Raw genomic sequence first — 14,821 nt, forward strand, 5'->3', positions numbered from 1 at the left:
AACCCTCTCCTCCTAGCAGATTTTTCTTCTAACTTGTTTTACCTTACACATGCTACATGTGAAACGCACCTAGAGAGGAAAATGAGTGTTTTCTGCAGCTTGTTCTGCTATTCCTCATGGAATTATGAGATGAGTGTGGTGAGCTGCCCAGACTTAGAGCTGGTTATGACTATATTCAGAATAAATGGTATTATTCAGTACATTCTCACTTATGGGTAGGAAAAAAAAAGTAGCACTGTTAGGCAGCTTGTGACTTAAAATCTCATGGTCACTTAAATGCCTTCTCAAGTTTTCAGCTTATTTGAATCAGTTTGATTGGTTTTGTAATTTAAATAGTTTGATGGTTTTAGATGAGAGCTGTAAACTGGCTTGCCCTAAATAATGAGTACACTTTAGAACTTTGTTGGTCTGATTTTGGGTACTTAATCTGATACCTTAAAAGGGCCTAACTTCAATCTTTTTGGAAGTATGATTTTGAAAGAATTTAGTGTACTTATCTCTGACCTTCCTGACTCAAAACTGTCAGAAAAGAAGGATGTGTGTGCTGATTTAGCACTGAAAGGTTTCCCAAAATAAGTAACTTTTGAGAAGAACATGATGATGGGGATGAAATGAGCATCTAATGCTAGAGATACATTTGTTTTTGAAAATATCTGTATTGTAATGAAAAAAGCATTACTGTTACAGATGGGATAAGAAGCTTTTTATATGTCCCTTTAGGATAAAAGCTTGGTATCAAATGGAATGTTTTATGGCTTTCCCAAGAATGCTGGTGCTCTATACCTTAAGTAAAGTGAAAGATTTGGAAAAGGAGTTGGAAAATGAGAAACAATGCTGAGCTACCAAAAGAGATGGGTCAGAGTGCTCACAGCAGAAACCTGGGGGAAAATAATCTGTCTTCATTCCATCAGGATGGCTGCAGCCAGCCAGAAATGTAGAAGCAGATGTTGAACTGAGGTAATTTCTGATGCAGAGAAGCCTATCTGCTTTCTTCAAAACCAAAGTTGATAGCTCACATTTTAATCATCAGATTTTGGGGGAGGAGGACTACCTTCAAATCTTTGTTGAGTAGGTCATTGTCAGATGTTTCTTTTGTAGAGAGGAACAGAAGGCTGGTAATTTGCTTATTCTTCAGTTCTATTGCATTTCCTGATGCACAGCTCAGGCTACCTGTTTACATGATTTCATTTGTCTTTTTGTGCTGTTTACCAGATACTATTGCCAGACTACAGCAAGAGGATGCACATGAAATCTGAGCTTCAGAGGGAATTCTTTCCCTGACTTTACAGTAGAGTCAGGATTTAATCCTGAGCACCACTCACTTCCACCTGCATAAAGTGTGGTGGTCCCAACAGAGTGAAGTTTACAGTTAAATTAGCATTTACTGTAAGATTATGTGCTCAGTGAAATGCAGATATTGAATAGTTTTCATTATTTTAAAGTGATTCCTTTCTTCCTGATGATCATAAATATCTCTCTAGGGTGCTTGAAACCAAAGTCTGCTGTTTTTATCTATCATTTTTGTATGCACTTTTGTTTCACTTTACTGCATACATATTTATTTTATTGTTGGGGTTATTCAGAAGAGTTTTCATAACGCAGATCAGATGGTTGATTAAATCACAGCTGGCTTTTAAAAATACTTATAAAACCCCAGCATGCTTTTAAAGAGAAAACACATATAGAGTTCAATGAATTCTGAAAACAGATGTACAAAATACAGTATGGAGAATTGTTCTTTTGTTCTTTGGAGTTAACCTTCAAAGTGTTTCTCCTATTCACTGCTCCTTTCCAAAAAATTTTACTGCAGGAAACAGGAGGAGATGTTAGGTAGGGAGGGCAATGACTTTAGACACACATCCTGAGGATGGCAATAATTGGTTGCCTGGCAAGAAAGGGGATGTTTTCCTGATGTGATAAACTGCTATTTTTTCAGATGTCAGGTTTGCCCCAAATACCTGAGTGGGGGATTTTTCCCCAAATAGCTCATATAATCCACTGTGAAAACCACCAGCTGTCAGTTGTTTTCTGCTTCCCTGCCCATCACAAGCAAGATCCCACCACTAGGCAGGAATCCTCTTCCAGATGGTGTATGCAGCTTTAATTTGAAGTTTGCCTGGTGAAGGGAGTAGTGAATGATTGAGCACTCACTAAGACAAGAGGTAGCTTGTGACTCCTGTTTTCTTGAGTAAATAGAGCAAGGGGTTTAATCAAGCAATGAAGGGCCAGGAGAATGTAGCTACACAAATCTCAAATGTCATGATAGCACAGACATTGCTAATGCATTCCCATCATTTGAGCCTGTCACTTCTCCACAGGACGTGGTGTGAAATGCTCACTCTAAATCTCTGTTAGGGAGCCACAGGAAGGCTCAGACAGTGCAAAAGCCTCTCTGCCTCATTTACCCCTGAGAATACTTCCAGTAACTTCAGCAAGACTAGCTACAGGAGTCATAATATCCATGATTTTAGAATTGGAGTGTGCATTGAGCATGCACTGCCTTTGTGAGAGCCAGGGCAGAATGCAGAGATTTGTCTGTCGGTCATTTAATCTTCCCCAGGCAAGCACAAAGCGACGTTGCCATGGCCTGTTGGATTTTCTGCAGGGAACGCCACGCTTTTCACGTTGTTCCTGATACACATGTGTTGAGAATGTTTAGAGAAATGAGCACACATGACAGGAAATGAAATGAAACAGTGAATAAAAATGAGGTTCTCTGCTGCAAAGGCGTCATAAAGCTGGGGCTGATAAATCTCCATGAAAAAGCTTTCAGTCAGGCCCTCAGTTCTCCCATTGTTTCTTTAGCTCAGCTCCCAGAAAAATAGCTCACTTAGCATGAAAGAGTGATCTCTTCTGCCCCTCTTCCCCTGGGTGGTTTGGCTGCCTGTTTTTCCCAGAGTGAAAGAACAGAGGAGCAGAGCTGTGGATCTTTCTGCAAGGACCCGAGCAAGGTTCTCCACAGAGAGAGCCCCCGTGCTCTGAGGGGCTGTGGCTGAGCACAGCAAAGCTGCCACACACCTCGACCTCCACGGCCACCCAGGGACAAACAGGGCCTCCACAACACCTGAATTCCACTTCTCATAGCATGGCAGAAGAGTCGGAGTTGGAAGGAACCCACAAGCATCACCCAGCCCAACCCCTCAGGGAACAGCCCTTGCAGGGGTTGAATCCACAGCCTCGGCATTGTCAGCACCCTGCTCTCACCAGTGCAGCCACTCTTGCACTACATCTTAGGAAAAATGGTTTGTGTGTCCTTGGAAGTTCCTACTGTCATTCATGGCAGTTCAAAGCTTCCTGGATGAGGAGAAAAGCTAGAGAATCTATAGATACATATACAGACACATACTGTGGGAAGAGTATGTCCTTCTCCTCAGGTCAGCTCCCACTTCAGCTGCAGCTTCTAATGTTTTCCCCCTACAAGGGCAGTGGAGAGGCCTGAAGACAGTCCTTGTGTGGTTATTTAGCAAATGGTGCAGCCTTATCTTAATTTTGGCAAGATCTGTAATTTAATCTCTTGCCTCTTAGCACCAGTTACGATCCAGCAGTTCCTCCCTTCTGTGCAGCTCACATTTTGTCCTCTGCTACAGATCCTGGAATCCTGAGAGGCGACATCAAAAAAAGGGGGCCAGACAAATCTTTTGGTGAGAGAAGAGCCTGTGTGCAGTGGCCCTTTCTCTCCCACCTGGGCCACAGGTGCACCAGAGGAGATGCAGCCAGGGCTGTGCCCTGGCACATCCACATTTCAGGCTGTGCTAGCATGCCAGCTTGCTGCATGTGGAGGTGCTTCCCCAACAGCTCTGCTGTCCCCTGCCCCAACTCCCAGGATATCCTGCTGGGATTCAGGGCACCCTTACAGTGAACCCCTAAGGAAACTGGAACAGAAAAAGCCCACTTCCTCTTAAATAAAACCCCCTGCCAAAATAACATGAGGACTGGGTAAACAGACTGCACAGAGAGAGGGAGCTGTAAAACTCTGAAATACCCTGTTTGGTGGAGAAAGATGCCTGATGGCTGTGATATCTAGTGGGGATTAAAGGCTAAAAATGGCTTGAGGCTTTTCACATAAGCGCAGTATGTTCAGAGGGAAGAATACTTTCAAGTTTGGCTCCAAATATTGAAACTTAATTTAAAGAGTAGGATTTTGCAGAAATTTTGATAAATCCATAAGCTATTAAAATGCTTTTTGTGACCTCTGCTAGGAAAAAAAGACGGAGTAAGCATTCCCAAAACTGTTCAATAATTAAATGCGTGTTTGAAGCGATTTTTTTCCCCTGCCTGGCTAAATACATGTTTAAATTGAAAGTTATATAACTCTGTAGAAAAAAAAAGGCTATGGCACAGTCTAATCCTGAATTATGTGCAGAATGGTTACAACCAAGATCCCTTTAATACAGCTATTTTAGTCCCAGCACTGTGCAAATGCTCTTTGCTTGTCTTCAAGAATTGCCGCCTGTGAATTGTAAAATACTGGGGGCAAGATTTTTTGGGGATTTGCAGCTCCCACTGACAATTTTGGATGGTATAAATGAAGGGCAGGCTTGGCTGACCGGGATCACAGCCTGACTTTTTGGTTTATGTGCACTCAGCGTTGCTGTGAGCTTTTTCTCTCCCAGAGCCTTCCTTGAGAGAGATTTCTGGGGGAATAAAAAGGATTGGCAGAGGAGGGTGAGAAGAAAGGAGAAGGGGGGACGTGTGGAACAGGGACACTCAGAGACACTTCCACTTGCAAGGAAGCAGGAATCTAGGATGGTGTCTGACCTTTTTCAGCATGCAGCTAATGTGTGGAGGAAATTATGCTTCATACAGCACTGCTGTTCTGGGGCTGTTGCACCAGGGAAACATGGAGGATACAGGGACCACTGAGAACTCAAGAAGATGCAGCACTGATGGGCAGGCAAAGTATCAGTTTAGAAAGCAGTATTCTCATCTGATAAGGAATTTTGAGTTATTTCCATTTTGAAGCAGAATACCCATCACTTCAGTCAAAACCATTTGCTTTCAAAATATTTTAAAATCTAGTCATAGAAGGGTATTCCAAATGAGAAATCAACAGATCTTATTTTGAAATTTCAGCTTTCTCAAAATACTAACTTTGAAACACCTTTTTTTCTATTAATTATTTTTAAACTGGAATTATGCCATTTCTACTACATAGGTTTTGGGTTTATTGTTTAGACTGCTTTAGTTTCTTTTGTTTGCTTGATTTTTTGTATGTAGGTTTGTGGGGTTTTTTTTGTAGAGAAATATCCATCCTGAAAAAGCTCCCTTGGAAATTCTGATGGCCACGTTCTTGGGCTCTGTAAACTTCACATGGTGCATACACATGGACACAACTCTCTGAATTATTATTCCTTTAAACTGCTCCCAAACCCTCAGTAAATGGTAGCTGAAGCCTCAGTGATATTACAGGATCCATCCTGTTTCTGGCCATGTCTGTGGGATTACAAGGCTGTTGGGAAATCCCTTGCATGAGACTCCACTCCTTTTAGAGCCACGCTCACAGCGCTTGTACCGCTGACTTGGGACCAACAGAAAATAAACTCCACATCAAACCACTGCTCTCCAAGGCACTTGGCTTTTTTTTTTTGGTCCCTGACCCTTCCAAGTTTTGTTGTTCATTACTGTCACCATCACCCAGTTGCCCCAGCAGAATTAGGCACATGCTGCCTTTAACTTTATGAAAAGCTGTGCATGTTTTTATCTCCACCCTGTGTGGTTGTGTATAACTGTCTGTCCTCTGTTTAGCCATGCTGAGCGCTGGCCCCCAATCATTTAAATGCAGGGCATTCCTGACAAATCTTCTCCTACAAAGTAATTATTGCAACCATTAAATGTACAAAGAAAAAGCCCCCAAAAGACAAAAGGAAAAGCCCAGTTTTGAGAATTAATGCTTATAAATAGTAGTTTAAAAGGTATTTAAAAAGAAAAACACTGTCTGCAGCTGTTCTCTACTGTACACTGAGTACTATACCTGTTGTGCTGATGCTGAAGCCTAATTAATTTCTATTTCCTCCTTACTGTGGTGACCCTCAGGAATTGGAAGGATTAAAGATCTATGACTTTCCAGCATCTTTTGGCTATGAAATGATTCATTACACATGCACTTTCATTTTTTTGTTCTGTACAGCTGATTAAGAATAGAGAGAAAAAATCATGCAACAAAGGGTGACCTTGTGACTCAGGAGAAGATGAATATCCACTAATCTGCCTCTCAAAGGCAATTATGCTTTCTGGTTTTGGGGTTTTTCTTTTGAGTACTTCTGGTTTTGATTGTGGTTTTTTGTTTTTGGTTTTTCTTTTCCATTTAAAAAAAATTCATTAAACAAGGTGAATCTTATCCCACGTGTTTACTGCCTTAAAATAGCCATGAAATAGTTGTTGTTGCTGCTAAGCTTTTGCCATGTTTTTAAACAGGGAGGATTCATGGGTTTGCAAATCTGTCTCTTCTAAAGAGGCTTGCATTTGCAAATCAATTAAATAGATACATCTCCACAACCACAACTGGTTGCTTCCCTGATGCCAAAGCCTAAAGAAATAGAACACCAGGTTGATGCAGGATAGATTTTCTGTATTAAAAAAAAAAAATTAAAAATCGACTTTTGTTTCTCTTTTATTGACACAAAAAAGTAGCATGGCACTTGACATTGATGGGTTGGATTTGAATTCATAAAACAGAGACTTGGTTTGTTTTTGCTCCTCCTCAAATTCAAGTTTTGTTAACCACTGTAAATATTTTAAAGGCTTTTCTGAGCCCTTGCTCACTGCCATCACTTCTCCAAACCCTGCAAGTTGCCAGAACAGGGATTTCAGAAACACTAGCTAAAACATCTTGACAAGCTAAACAGTTTTTAGAACTGGAGTAGGTGGACTTAGCTGACTTCCTGCCAGCTCCAGAGTCTGCACACTGTCGAGGGAGATAAGCAGTGCAAGCAGAGTGGATTAAGGCTGGTGCCAGGAATCTGCAGATCCTGGACCTGCTCTCATCCCTGCCACCAGCAGCGCCGTGTCCTGAGCAAGCCCTGTCCTTGCTGGCCAAGTCTCTTCCTCTCTGCGCGAGCTAGGGGCACGATTTACCCATTTCTTTCAAAGAATGTTTCTTTTCCTCGATTTTTGGAGGATTAAAGCCCACAGCCTTATGACCTGCACCAATTCATGGGCATTTGGCAGATGCTGAACTGCTCACAGCTCTTATCAGGAATGGACCTGAGCAATGCAGCCTTTGAGGAAGACTTTTTCAGTTCAGATTTCAGTATTTGATACTTTTATTACGCTTTCCATGAACAACTGACTGAAAAATTTAGCCTCTTTTCATCTCTCTTCCACACATACTGTGGTTGGCATTAACATCTCCAAAACAGGGAACTTGAAACTTCCTTCTGGTGATGTTATGATTCCAGTTGCATCTCAGTTATACAACATAAATGCCTAAAAATACAAATTCTCAAATCTTTCTTGCTTGGGCAAACTTAAGAACAGCAGCAGTGATCAATTAGCATTTTTTAGAACGCAGAATTTAAAATACTTATAGACACCCTAATTTTTAACTCTCTCCTTGCCAAAACAGTAACGTGTATCTTAAATTATTTTTTTTTTTCCAATATGCTTTTATTTCCTGAATGTGTGCAGAAGGAATTCAGCATTGTCTGATATACTGTTGTGTTTTTGACCCAGACCCTAAAATAGCTTGAAGATTCTTACAAACAGATGAAATAAATTTCTTGGCTTTGAAATTCCTGGCATACGCCGGCTCTTTCTGGATGTCAAAGTGAACAACTTGATATACAGCTCATGTCTCTTCCTAGCTTTGAACTATCCATAACTCTCTTTTGGGTTTTAGTAAACACATTCCTTAAAGTCTGTGGCATGTTACTTCTCAAATTCTATCTATATTACCCAGGGTCTTGTTTCTGTACTCTCTTCCCTCTTAGATTTAGAAATATTTCCCTGTATTTCCATTTCTATTTGTACCTTGATCTATTGGGGTTTTTTGAGATGAGAGAAAGCTGCCAATGGGGTGTTAGGAATAGGATATTTTTTAAAGTGTATATAGGAACTTAAACATTCAGGAAAAAGAGCAGTTTTTGTTCCATGCCTAGATATTAAACATAACTATATTTGACAACTGAAAAAATAGCATCAGTGGCAGAAGCTATTACACTCTAAGACCAAAGCCACAAATTTACCTGCTAAAATGACTTCCTTACTCCAGTTATCCCCCTCATCTAAGCTGAGAAAAGTCCTCCAGGAAGTTCACCTGCTTATCAAGTGCTGAGCACTTTGAGAATCCCAAGAGCCAGGAGGAACCAGAGCTGTATTTCCCGCTGGCTCTCTGTGCCCTGCATTGGCTACACATGTTTAACAAGCAACTTCTGACAAAGGATTTTCCTTTCTAGGGGCACAGCAAGTTATGAAAGAGGACACTTGGCACCTTCTGAAAGAGAAGGTTTTCCTTCATCTTAAATGGACCATCTGACACTTTCCTGCTTCATATCTGACACTTTCTTCTTTCATGGTTTTCCATTTTATCTTGTGACAAAGCCACGTGTTTTTGCCTGATCCCACTCGAGTTTGAAGATGGCAACCAAGGAAATGTCAACCACTTGTTTTTACTCCTCAAACATGCCATCAGTTCGTGAACAAATACAACCAAAAACCCCACCCCTAACCCTGACTATGTTTTAGATGCTACTAAACAAAACATGCCAACAAGAGAAACACAGGTTAAAATAAAAAGTATCTTTTTTTTCTTGATAAGCCAGAAACCAGTGTAATCTGACTGGTAGATATTAAAAAAAAAAAAAAAAAGCTTATCTAGTTCATTTCATGCTCATGCTAAAGTTGATCCACTTAATTATTTCTACCATTATACAGCCCACTGCTGCTTTTTTTCTGCTTGGAAAAAGTGTCATTGTTACAGGAGAGAGATTTTATGCTCAGAGGGCCTTGGATTAGAAGAACAATCATTTTGATATTGGAGATTTGTCTTTGGCACCAGCCTGCTTTTAAGCATGTAGAAAATTTTTATGCTGACATGTGTCTGTGTTACAAAATAATTTCAAACACTGGGATGGAAACAGATGCTATAGGCCAAACAATGAAAACTGCTGGTTTAGAATAAAAAAACCTCTTCCAGTGTTACTAGAAAACAGAAGAAAGCACATGGCATAATAGGACAGTTAATGGCATTGTTTGCAGTAAAGCTGACATTTCAGGCATAATCTGCAGTGCTCACTTGAAGTAGGACATTTTGCTGGGCAGAGAAGGATTTTATACGTTCTTTTATATTGCTGTGTCAAATTGGATTAGAACACAATAAAATGGAGAATGTAAAATAGAGGCCTTTGGGCTCACTGGTTAGGAGTGCAATAAGATGCACAAGGAATTAAAATGAATTGTACTCTTCAGAAGTATGTCAAACCTGTCATGTGCAGTTTGTGTGGAGCTTCCCTCTTCCTCATTCGTTTCCTAGGAATATCCTGCCTGTGTGCACTTTCTGCTGACCTACATAAAGTGAATTCCCTCCAGTGACTCTGCCCAGCATTCTTCTGTTCTCTTAATTATTATTTGAAACAAGACGACGTTCGAACATGAATTATTGAAAACCTGTTACAGTTGATACAGTTTTGGTTTCCAACCATAAACTTCCCAATGGGGCTGAAACCTTTGCCAAAATTTCTCTCTGAGTTTCACTGAAGCTGCCTGCTGGCCTGGAGAGCAGCCACAGGAGGATTCACTGCAGCAGCCTCGCCGAGTAGCCCTGGATCCGGATCCAGCTTCTGCTGTCAGGCTGAGAGATATCTCAGCTACACAGACAAGAAAATGGGCTGAAACTTGGGTTCTTAAATGATGCGTGGAGTATTTCTCATAACCTCATGGAGTGAATTCTAACCTTTGAAATTTGGGAAATGTTAATTGGTAAGCTGGGTACTCCACACTTTCATTTATCTGCTACTCTTATCTCAGAACTCACATTACCCAAAATTGGATGTGTCTCCTATGTGCCATGAGTCACTTGCTTTGAAAAGGCCTCTGTTAGCTGGAAAGCCAGTGACAAGTCTGGATGGCAGGTCGTGTGTTCTGTTTGGATAAACAGGGTTACACTTCATGGGAGAATTGGTATCAGGAGGAATTAATAAATGACTCATGTTGCAGTCCTGAATTTCATTTCAGATATTACAGAAAATCTGAATGTAAATGATATGCTGCATCACTTCTGAAATTGGAAGAAGTGATTCAAAAAAAAACACCAGAGCCAATCTTCTGCCTAAGTTGAAGCAGGGAAAAATGACCTGTTCACATCAAAGCAGCCCCAGCATGCGTGCACATTCAGCTTTCAGTTGACTGTGAAAAATGAAGTTGATCTTTGGACACCTAATGCTGTATGAAGGCAGCCTTTCACTTGCAATGACTGTCATCTGCTCTGTCACATCCTTACTTTTCCCTTGCAGCTGAAAAGCAGTAACTTCTCCTACAAAAGCCAGGTTTATCCTTCCTGACACCAAGTGTCCGTGCCCCTGCCCTGTACCCCCCCAAGCTTGTGCTGCTGCTGCACTTCCATCCTCCTGTGAGACAGAGAATTCTCCTTAAAGCTAGGAAAATATCCATTTTCATAAAGAATTTTCCAAGGAAAAAAAAAGTAATCAATTTGGTCTTTCATATGGGCATGTTACCAGACCACAGAGGTATAAGGTGAGGGTCTGAATTCAGGCAAGTTATTTGTCTCAGAAAATCCTTTACTTTTCAATGACTTCTTGTTCGCAGCTAAGCAGATGTTTCAGTGCATTGCTGAACCGAGGTCTAACAAACTTACCCTTTGATCTTCCTGCTAATGATGTCTGGTTTATTTGACTCTAAAATGTGCACTGCACTGGAGTGTGGTTTGACACAGCAAATGAAATGTTTCCTGACACTTGGCACTGGTGCCTTCACCCCTGTGGATTTCTGCAGTGTATCATTCTCACTGAAGGTCTGTCCTCCCGAGGATGCGTGGGATTCATTTCCAATGGCATTACAAAGAGGTTGGCTCCTGCTCAGAGTAGAAAGCTCCTTCTTTTTGGAAGTAATTTCCATGATTTTATACCTAATCCCTGTTTGGATTCCTGCACAGAACTTGGTAACAGAGACTTTGGGATAACTGAAATACAGACTTCTAAACTACATTCCTCATTTCCCTGGGAATACAGCGATGCCAAACAAAGAGTTAAACCAACTCAGTGTGTTAAACCATTCACTGCTTTCATGGAACAGCACTGTCTGAACTCTGTTTGGCTGGATTTTAGCTCTGGGGTTTTCTGACTTTATGAGAATAAAGTCTTCAGTCTTCTGAAGAACCGAAGATTGCTACATAAGAAATGTTGAATCTGCAGTTCTGGCTGATTAGTGTGCTGTAAGTTACATAAAAAATCATGCAAAACAGGAAGACAGGCAAAATAAGAAAAGTAATGTTTCCTTAAGTAAATTTCAGATTAAGTAAGATTAAAGCATTCTCCAGCATTTCTGCCCTATCAGCAGGATAGTGACTAAACCCACTGTCTCCTACATAAAACATTCTTTAATATATCCAAAGAACAAGAAATGAGGACTGAAAATGTACTGTCAATTTCCCTGGATTAAGGTCAAAGCTTGAGAAAGAGAGAGAATAGAGTATTTTCCTTCACAAATTCAACAGACAATTTTGGTTTTAATCAGATTAGGGAAATAAAGTCAGAAACAAAATTCAAAAAGAAGAATTATAATACTTACATTGGTGACATATTCAATATCCTTCCAAATATTACATTCCCTGGGAAAATCTGCCAAATCTAAAAAATTATCCACTACCACTTGGCCAATCAAGTCGTGCCTGGAGAATCTGTCAAAGTCATACACAGAGAAATGGAGTTTCCTCGTGCTGAGATCATTGTAGGGGACAGTAAATAAAAAAACTTCATCAAACACTGGATTTAGGGTCTTTCTGTGCACTTTAGTCTGATGTTTTGTTTTCCTGTCGGGGAGCAGATATATCTTCACGTACGGATCTGACGTCCCAGAGAAGTCCTTGGCGGGCAGGTTGACGGCCTTGTGAATCTTCACAATCAGCTGCTCCAGATCACAGTCATACTTGAGGATGAAGTTGAGTTTTCCACAGGCCTTGCTGTTGCTCCTGCGGCCGTCGTCCGTGTCCAGAGACCTCTGCTTGTAGAGCTCTGGCTTGATGCGGCCGATGCCCGTCAGCTGCTCCTGCTTCTGCACCTGCTGGATGTTGAAGTCGGGGTTGGACAGGTTGAGCTGCCTCCGGAGCGAGTTGTGCCTTAAAGCCAAAAGGAAAGAATTGAAACAGGCTGTGCACACACGCTGAAGATCCCGCTCACCTTTGGCGTTTCCAGGCTTTTAACAGAGGGATGAACCCTGAGAGCCAGCGTTTGTGAGAGCTGACCTTCAGCACCACACTGCTAATGCCACACCAGTGTCTGTTCCCATGTCTCAAGCTGGGCTGAAACGGTTTGCTGACCACCCCAACATTTGTTTTCCTTTTCCTCTCACACCTGATGTAATAAACTCTGCGGTACTTAGGCTGAAAAGCTCCTTTACTTTCATTAGCTGAGCATAAGAAAATTGCTTTTAGCTTTAATAATTCACACTTGCCGTGACTGAAATTTCTCCTTCATGGATGGTAACAAAAATCAAATTTGCAATCCCTGTTGAGGTAGGGAGATGTGAAAGTGGAAGTTGAATTAGGTAAAAGCTTAATCTTCTATGAGTTCCATTTTATTGTCCTATTCATGTGCAGCAATCACTCAGTGTATTGGAGCACCAGGAGCTCAGGTTGAACACAGAAAGAGCATGTGGAAAATGCCAGCACAGGATTAATCCAAAGCTATCTATATTGAATGTAATCAGCAAGAGTTCCTCTGCTATAATTGTTCATTCATTCCTGGTAAATATCTGTTTACCCATGCTTAAAGCAGGAACAGCCTCTTATGTGCTATCCTAATTTTTTTCTTGTTGCATAATAAATACATAATCTTATGGCTCTGCATTAGTCATTTCCAGGATAAAATATCATCATGTCACCAAAGGAAAAAAAAAAATTCAACCCTGAAGCTCTTCATGGCAGTGAGAGGCACAGAATATCCTGTGGAGGAATAAAAAGAAGAAGCTAGTAAAGAGCCACTGGGCTAGTGCTGTACCTTCTCCAGCTGAAGTGCATCTGCTTTGACTCAGATATTTACTGGCTCTTCACATGCTGATCCTTATTCTTGCTGCATGAAACATAGTCCTTTTTTCACCTGCCCCTGCACACACTCTGGGCCTCCCCCTTTCCTCTTCCATCGTCTACTGGTTTTCCAGTTCCCCTGGAGATTTCACTGGCTCGTGTTCAGTCACTCTTCCCCCCAAATTCATGATTGTGGCTAAAATCTATGAGTTTTTTAATCCTATTTCTAACTCTTGCAAGAGTTTCATTAGCTTGCCCTACTTTTCTTTGGAAAAATCTTTGAGGAGATATTACTGAATGTTCAGCACCAGTGCTAAGTGCAAATGAATATGCTTTACAAGCTAAATCTAGGCTGTACTGGTGCTTTTAAAGGATGCAAGACTCTGTGTTACCCAGCTCCTGAGGGAAAAGCACCAATGAGACAGTAGCTGTGATGTCTTAGCATTTTGGCTTTTATACTTTTTGTATATTTGTAATCCTGCAATTCTTTAGTGTGCAACTCTAAACTCTATATAGAGTGTTAGCTACTGTTCTCCCAGTTTGGTGAGGCAGAACAATTCCTCTCCGGGCCTGGGAATCAAGGGCACCTCCCTGTCTCAAGCCCCAAGAGATGTAAAAAAAAGTGAGTTGGGAGCAGCAAACTGGGGGTAAATTACTTCATTATCTGAAGATGTAATTGGAAGATTAACCCCCAAAATGCAAATGGACCAAACTTATAAAAGTATGAAAACCTGTGACCCATCATTCATTTTGGGTATAGTCCCTGTGGTGGCCTTGTCTGCCCAAAATGTACCTGAAGGCCTTTCAATAAATATAACTGCATTTTATTCCCTTAATTTTGTCTAGCCTCTGGTTTTAGGTAGTCCCAAAAAGGCACCAGTTGCGAGAAGAGTGGAATAGGATTGTGTCCTGTCACTTTGACCTGCGAGGTTTGTTAGGAAGGATCAAAGCTTGACAAGAAAGTCTCACAGATATGGATGCTTGGCAGAAAAATTTTTAAATGTGGAGTCTGATGAAGGAATAGAGTTGGAAGCAAGTTTTGATATAGAGGAGAAGAATTGCTGAGCCAGTCTCAGTGGATAGCTAAGAAGGCAAAGGGTGTGTTAGTTAGAAGGGGTTTTTATGACTTAGAGCAAAGGATAAACCCACCCCAAACAAGAAGATGTTTTTACCAAGCAGAAAGAGAGCACAGGCAAACAAGCCTGATGATGTGGCAAGTAGAAAAAAGGTCTCTAATTTTTCCACTGCAAGAAAACTGAAAAACAACTTCTAGCTTAAACTGTAATGTACTGACTTTTAGTGATTGGAGAACAGTAACATGAATATGGTAATTACAGCAGTTATGATAGGCTGTAGATAATGGTTAAGGTACAGATTGGTTCTACTGTATTAAGATGCTCAGCAAAGTATATAATGCAATGTAACCAAAACCAAAGGGTCTCCAGGTTTGCCTGCAGCTGGAGCTGACAGCTGTGGGCACAGCTCTGTCACCCACCATCCTGGACTGCTGTAACCTCTTGGATGGAATAAACTGCTTTTTGGAGAGCTGCCTGCCTGGAGTCCTGCATCCATCATTACAGCTCTTACAGAGGTGTGTGCTCCTCAGTGAACAGCTTCTGTATATAT

General features: G+C 41.1%; 1 protein-coding gene across 1 annotated transcript in view; it reads right to left on the minus strand.

The window, feature by feature from the left end:
• The window catches only part of SYT9 (synaptotagmin 9), a 51,554-nt gene that overhangs the window by 21,445 nt on the left and 15,288 nt on the right, over positions 1-14,821 (minus strand). Inside the window, exon 3 of the mRNA XM_014310121.2 lies at positions 11,743-12,289. Within this exon, the coding sequence (XP_014165596.2) occupies positions 11,743-12,289 (547 nt within the window). The remainder of the gene's footprint in view (positions 1-11,742; positions 12,290-14,821) is intronic.

The sequence above is a fragment of the Geospiza fortis genome, unplaced genomic scaffold (genome assembly GCF_000277835.1).
Source record: "Geospiza fortis unplaced genomic scaffold, GeoFor_1.0 scaffold196, whole genome shotgun sequence".
NCBI classification, from domain to species: Eukaryota; Metazoa; Chordata; class Aves; order Passeriformes; family Thraupidae; genus Geospiza; species Geospiza fortis.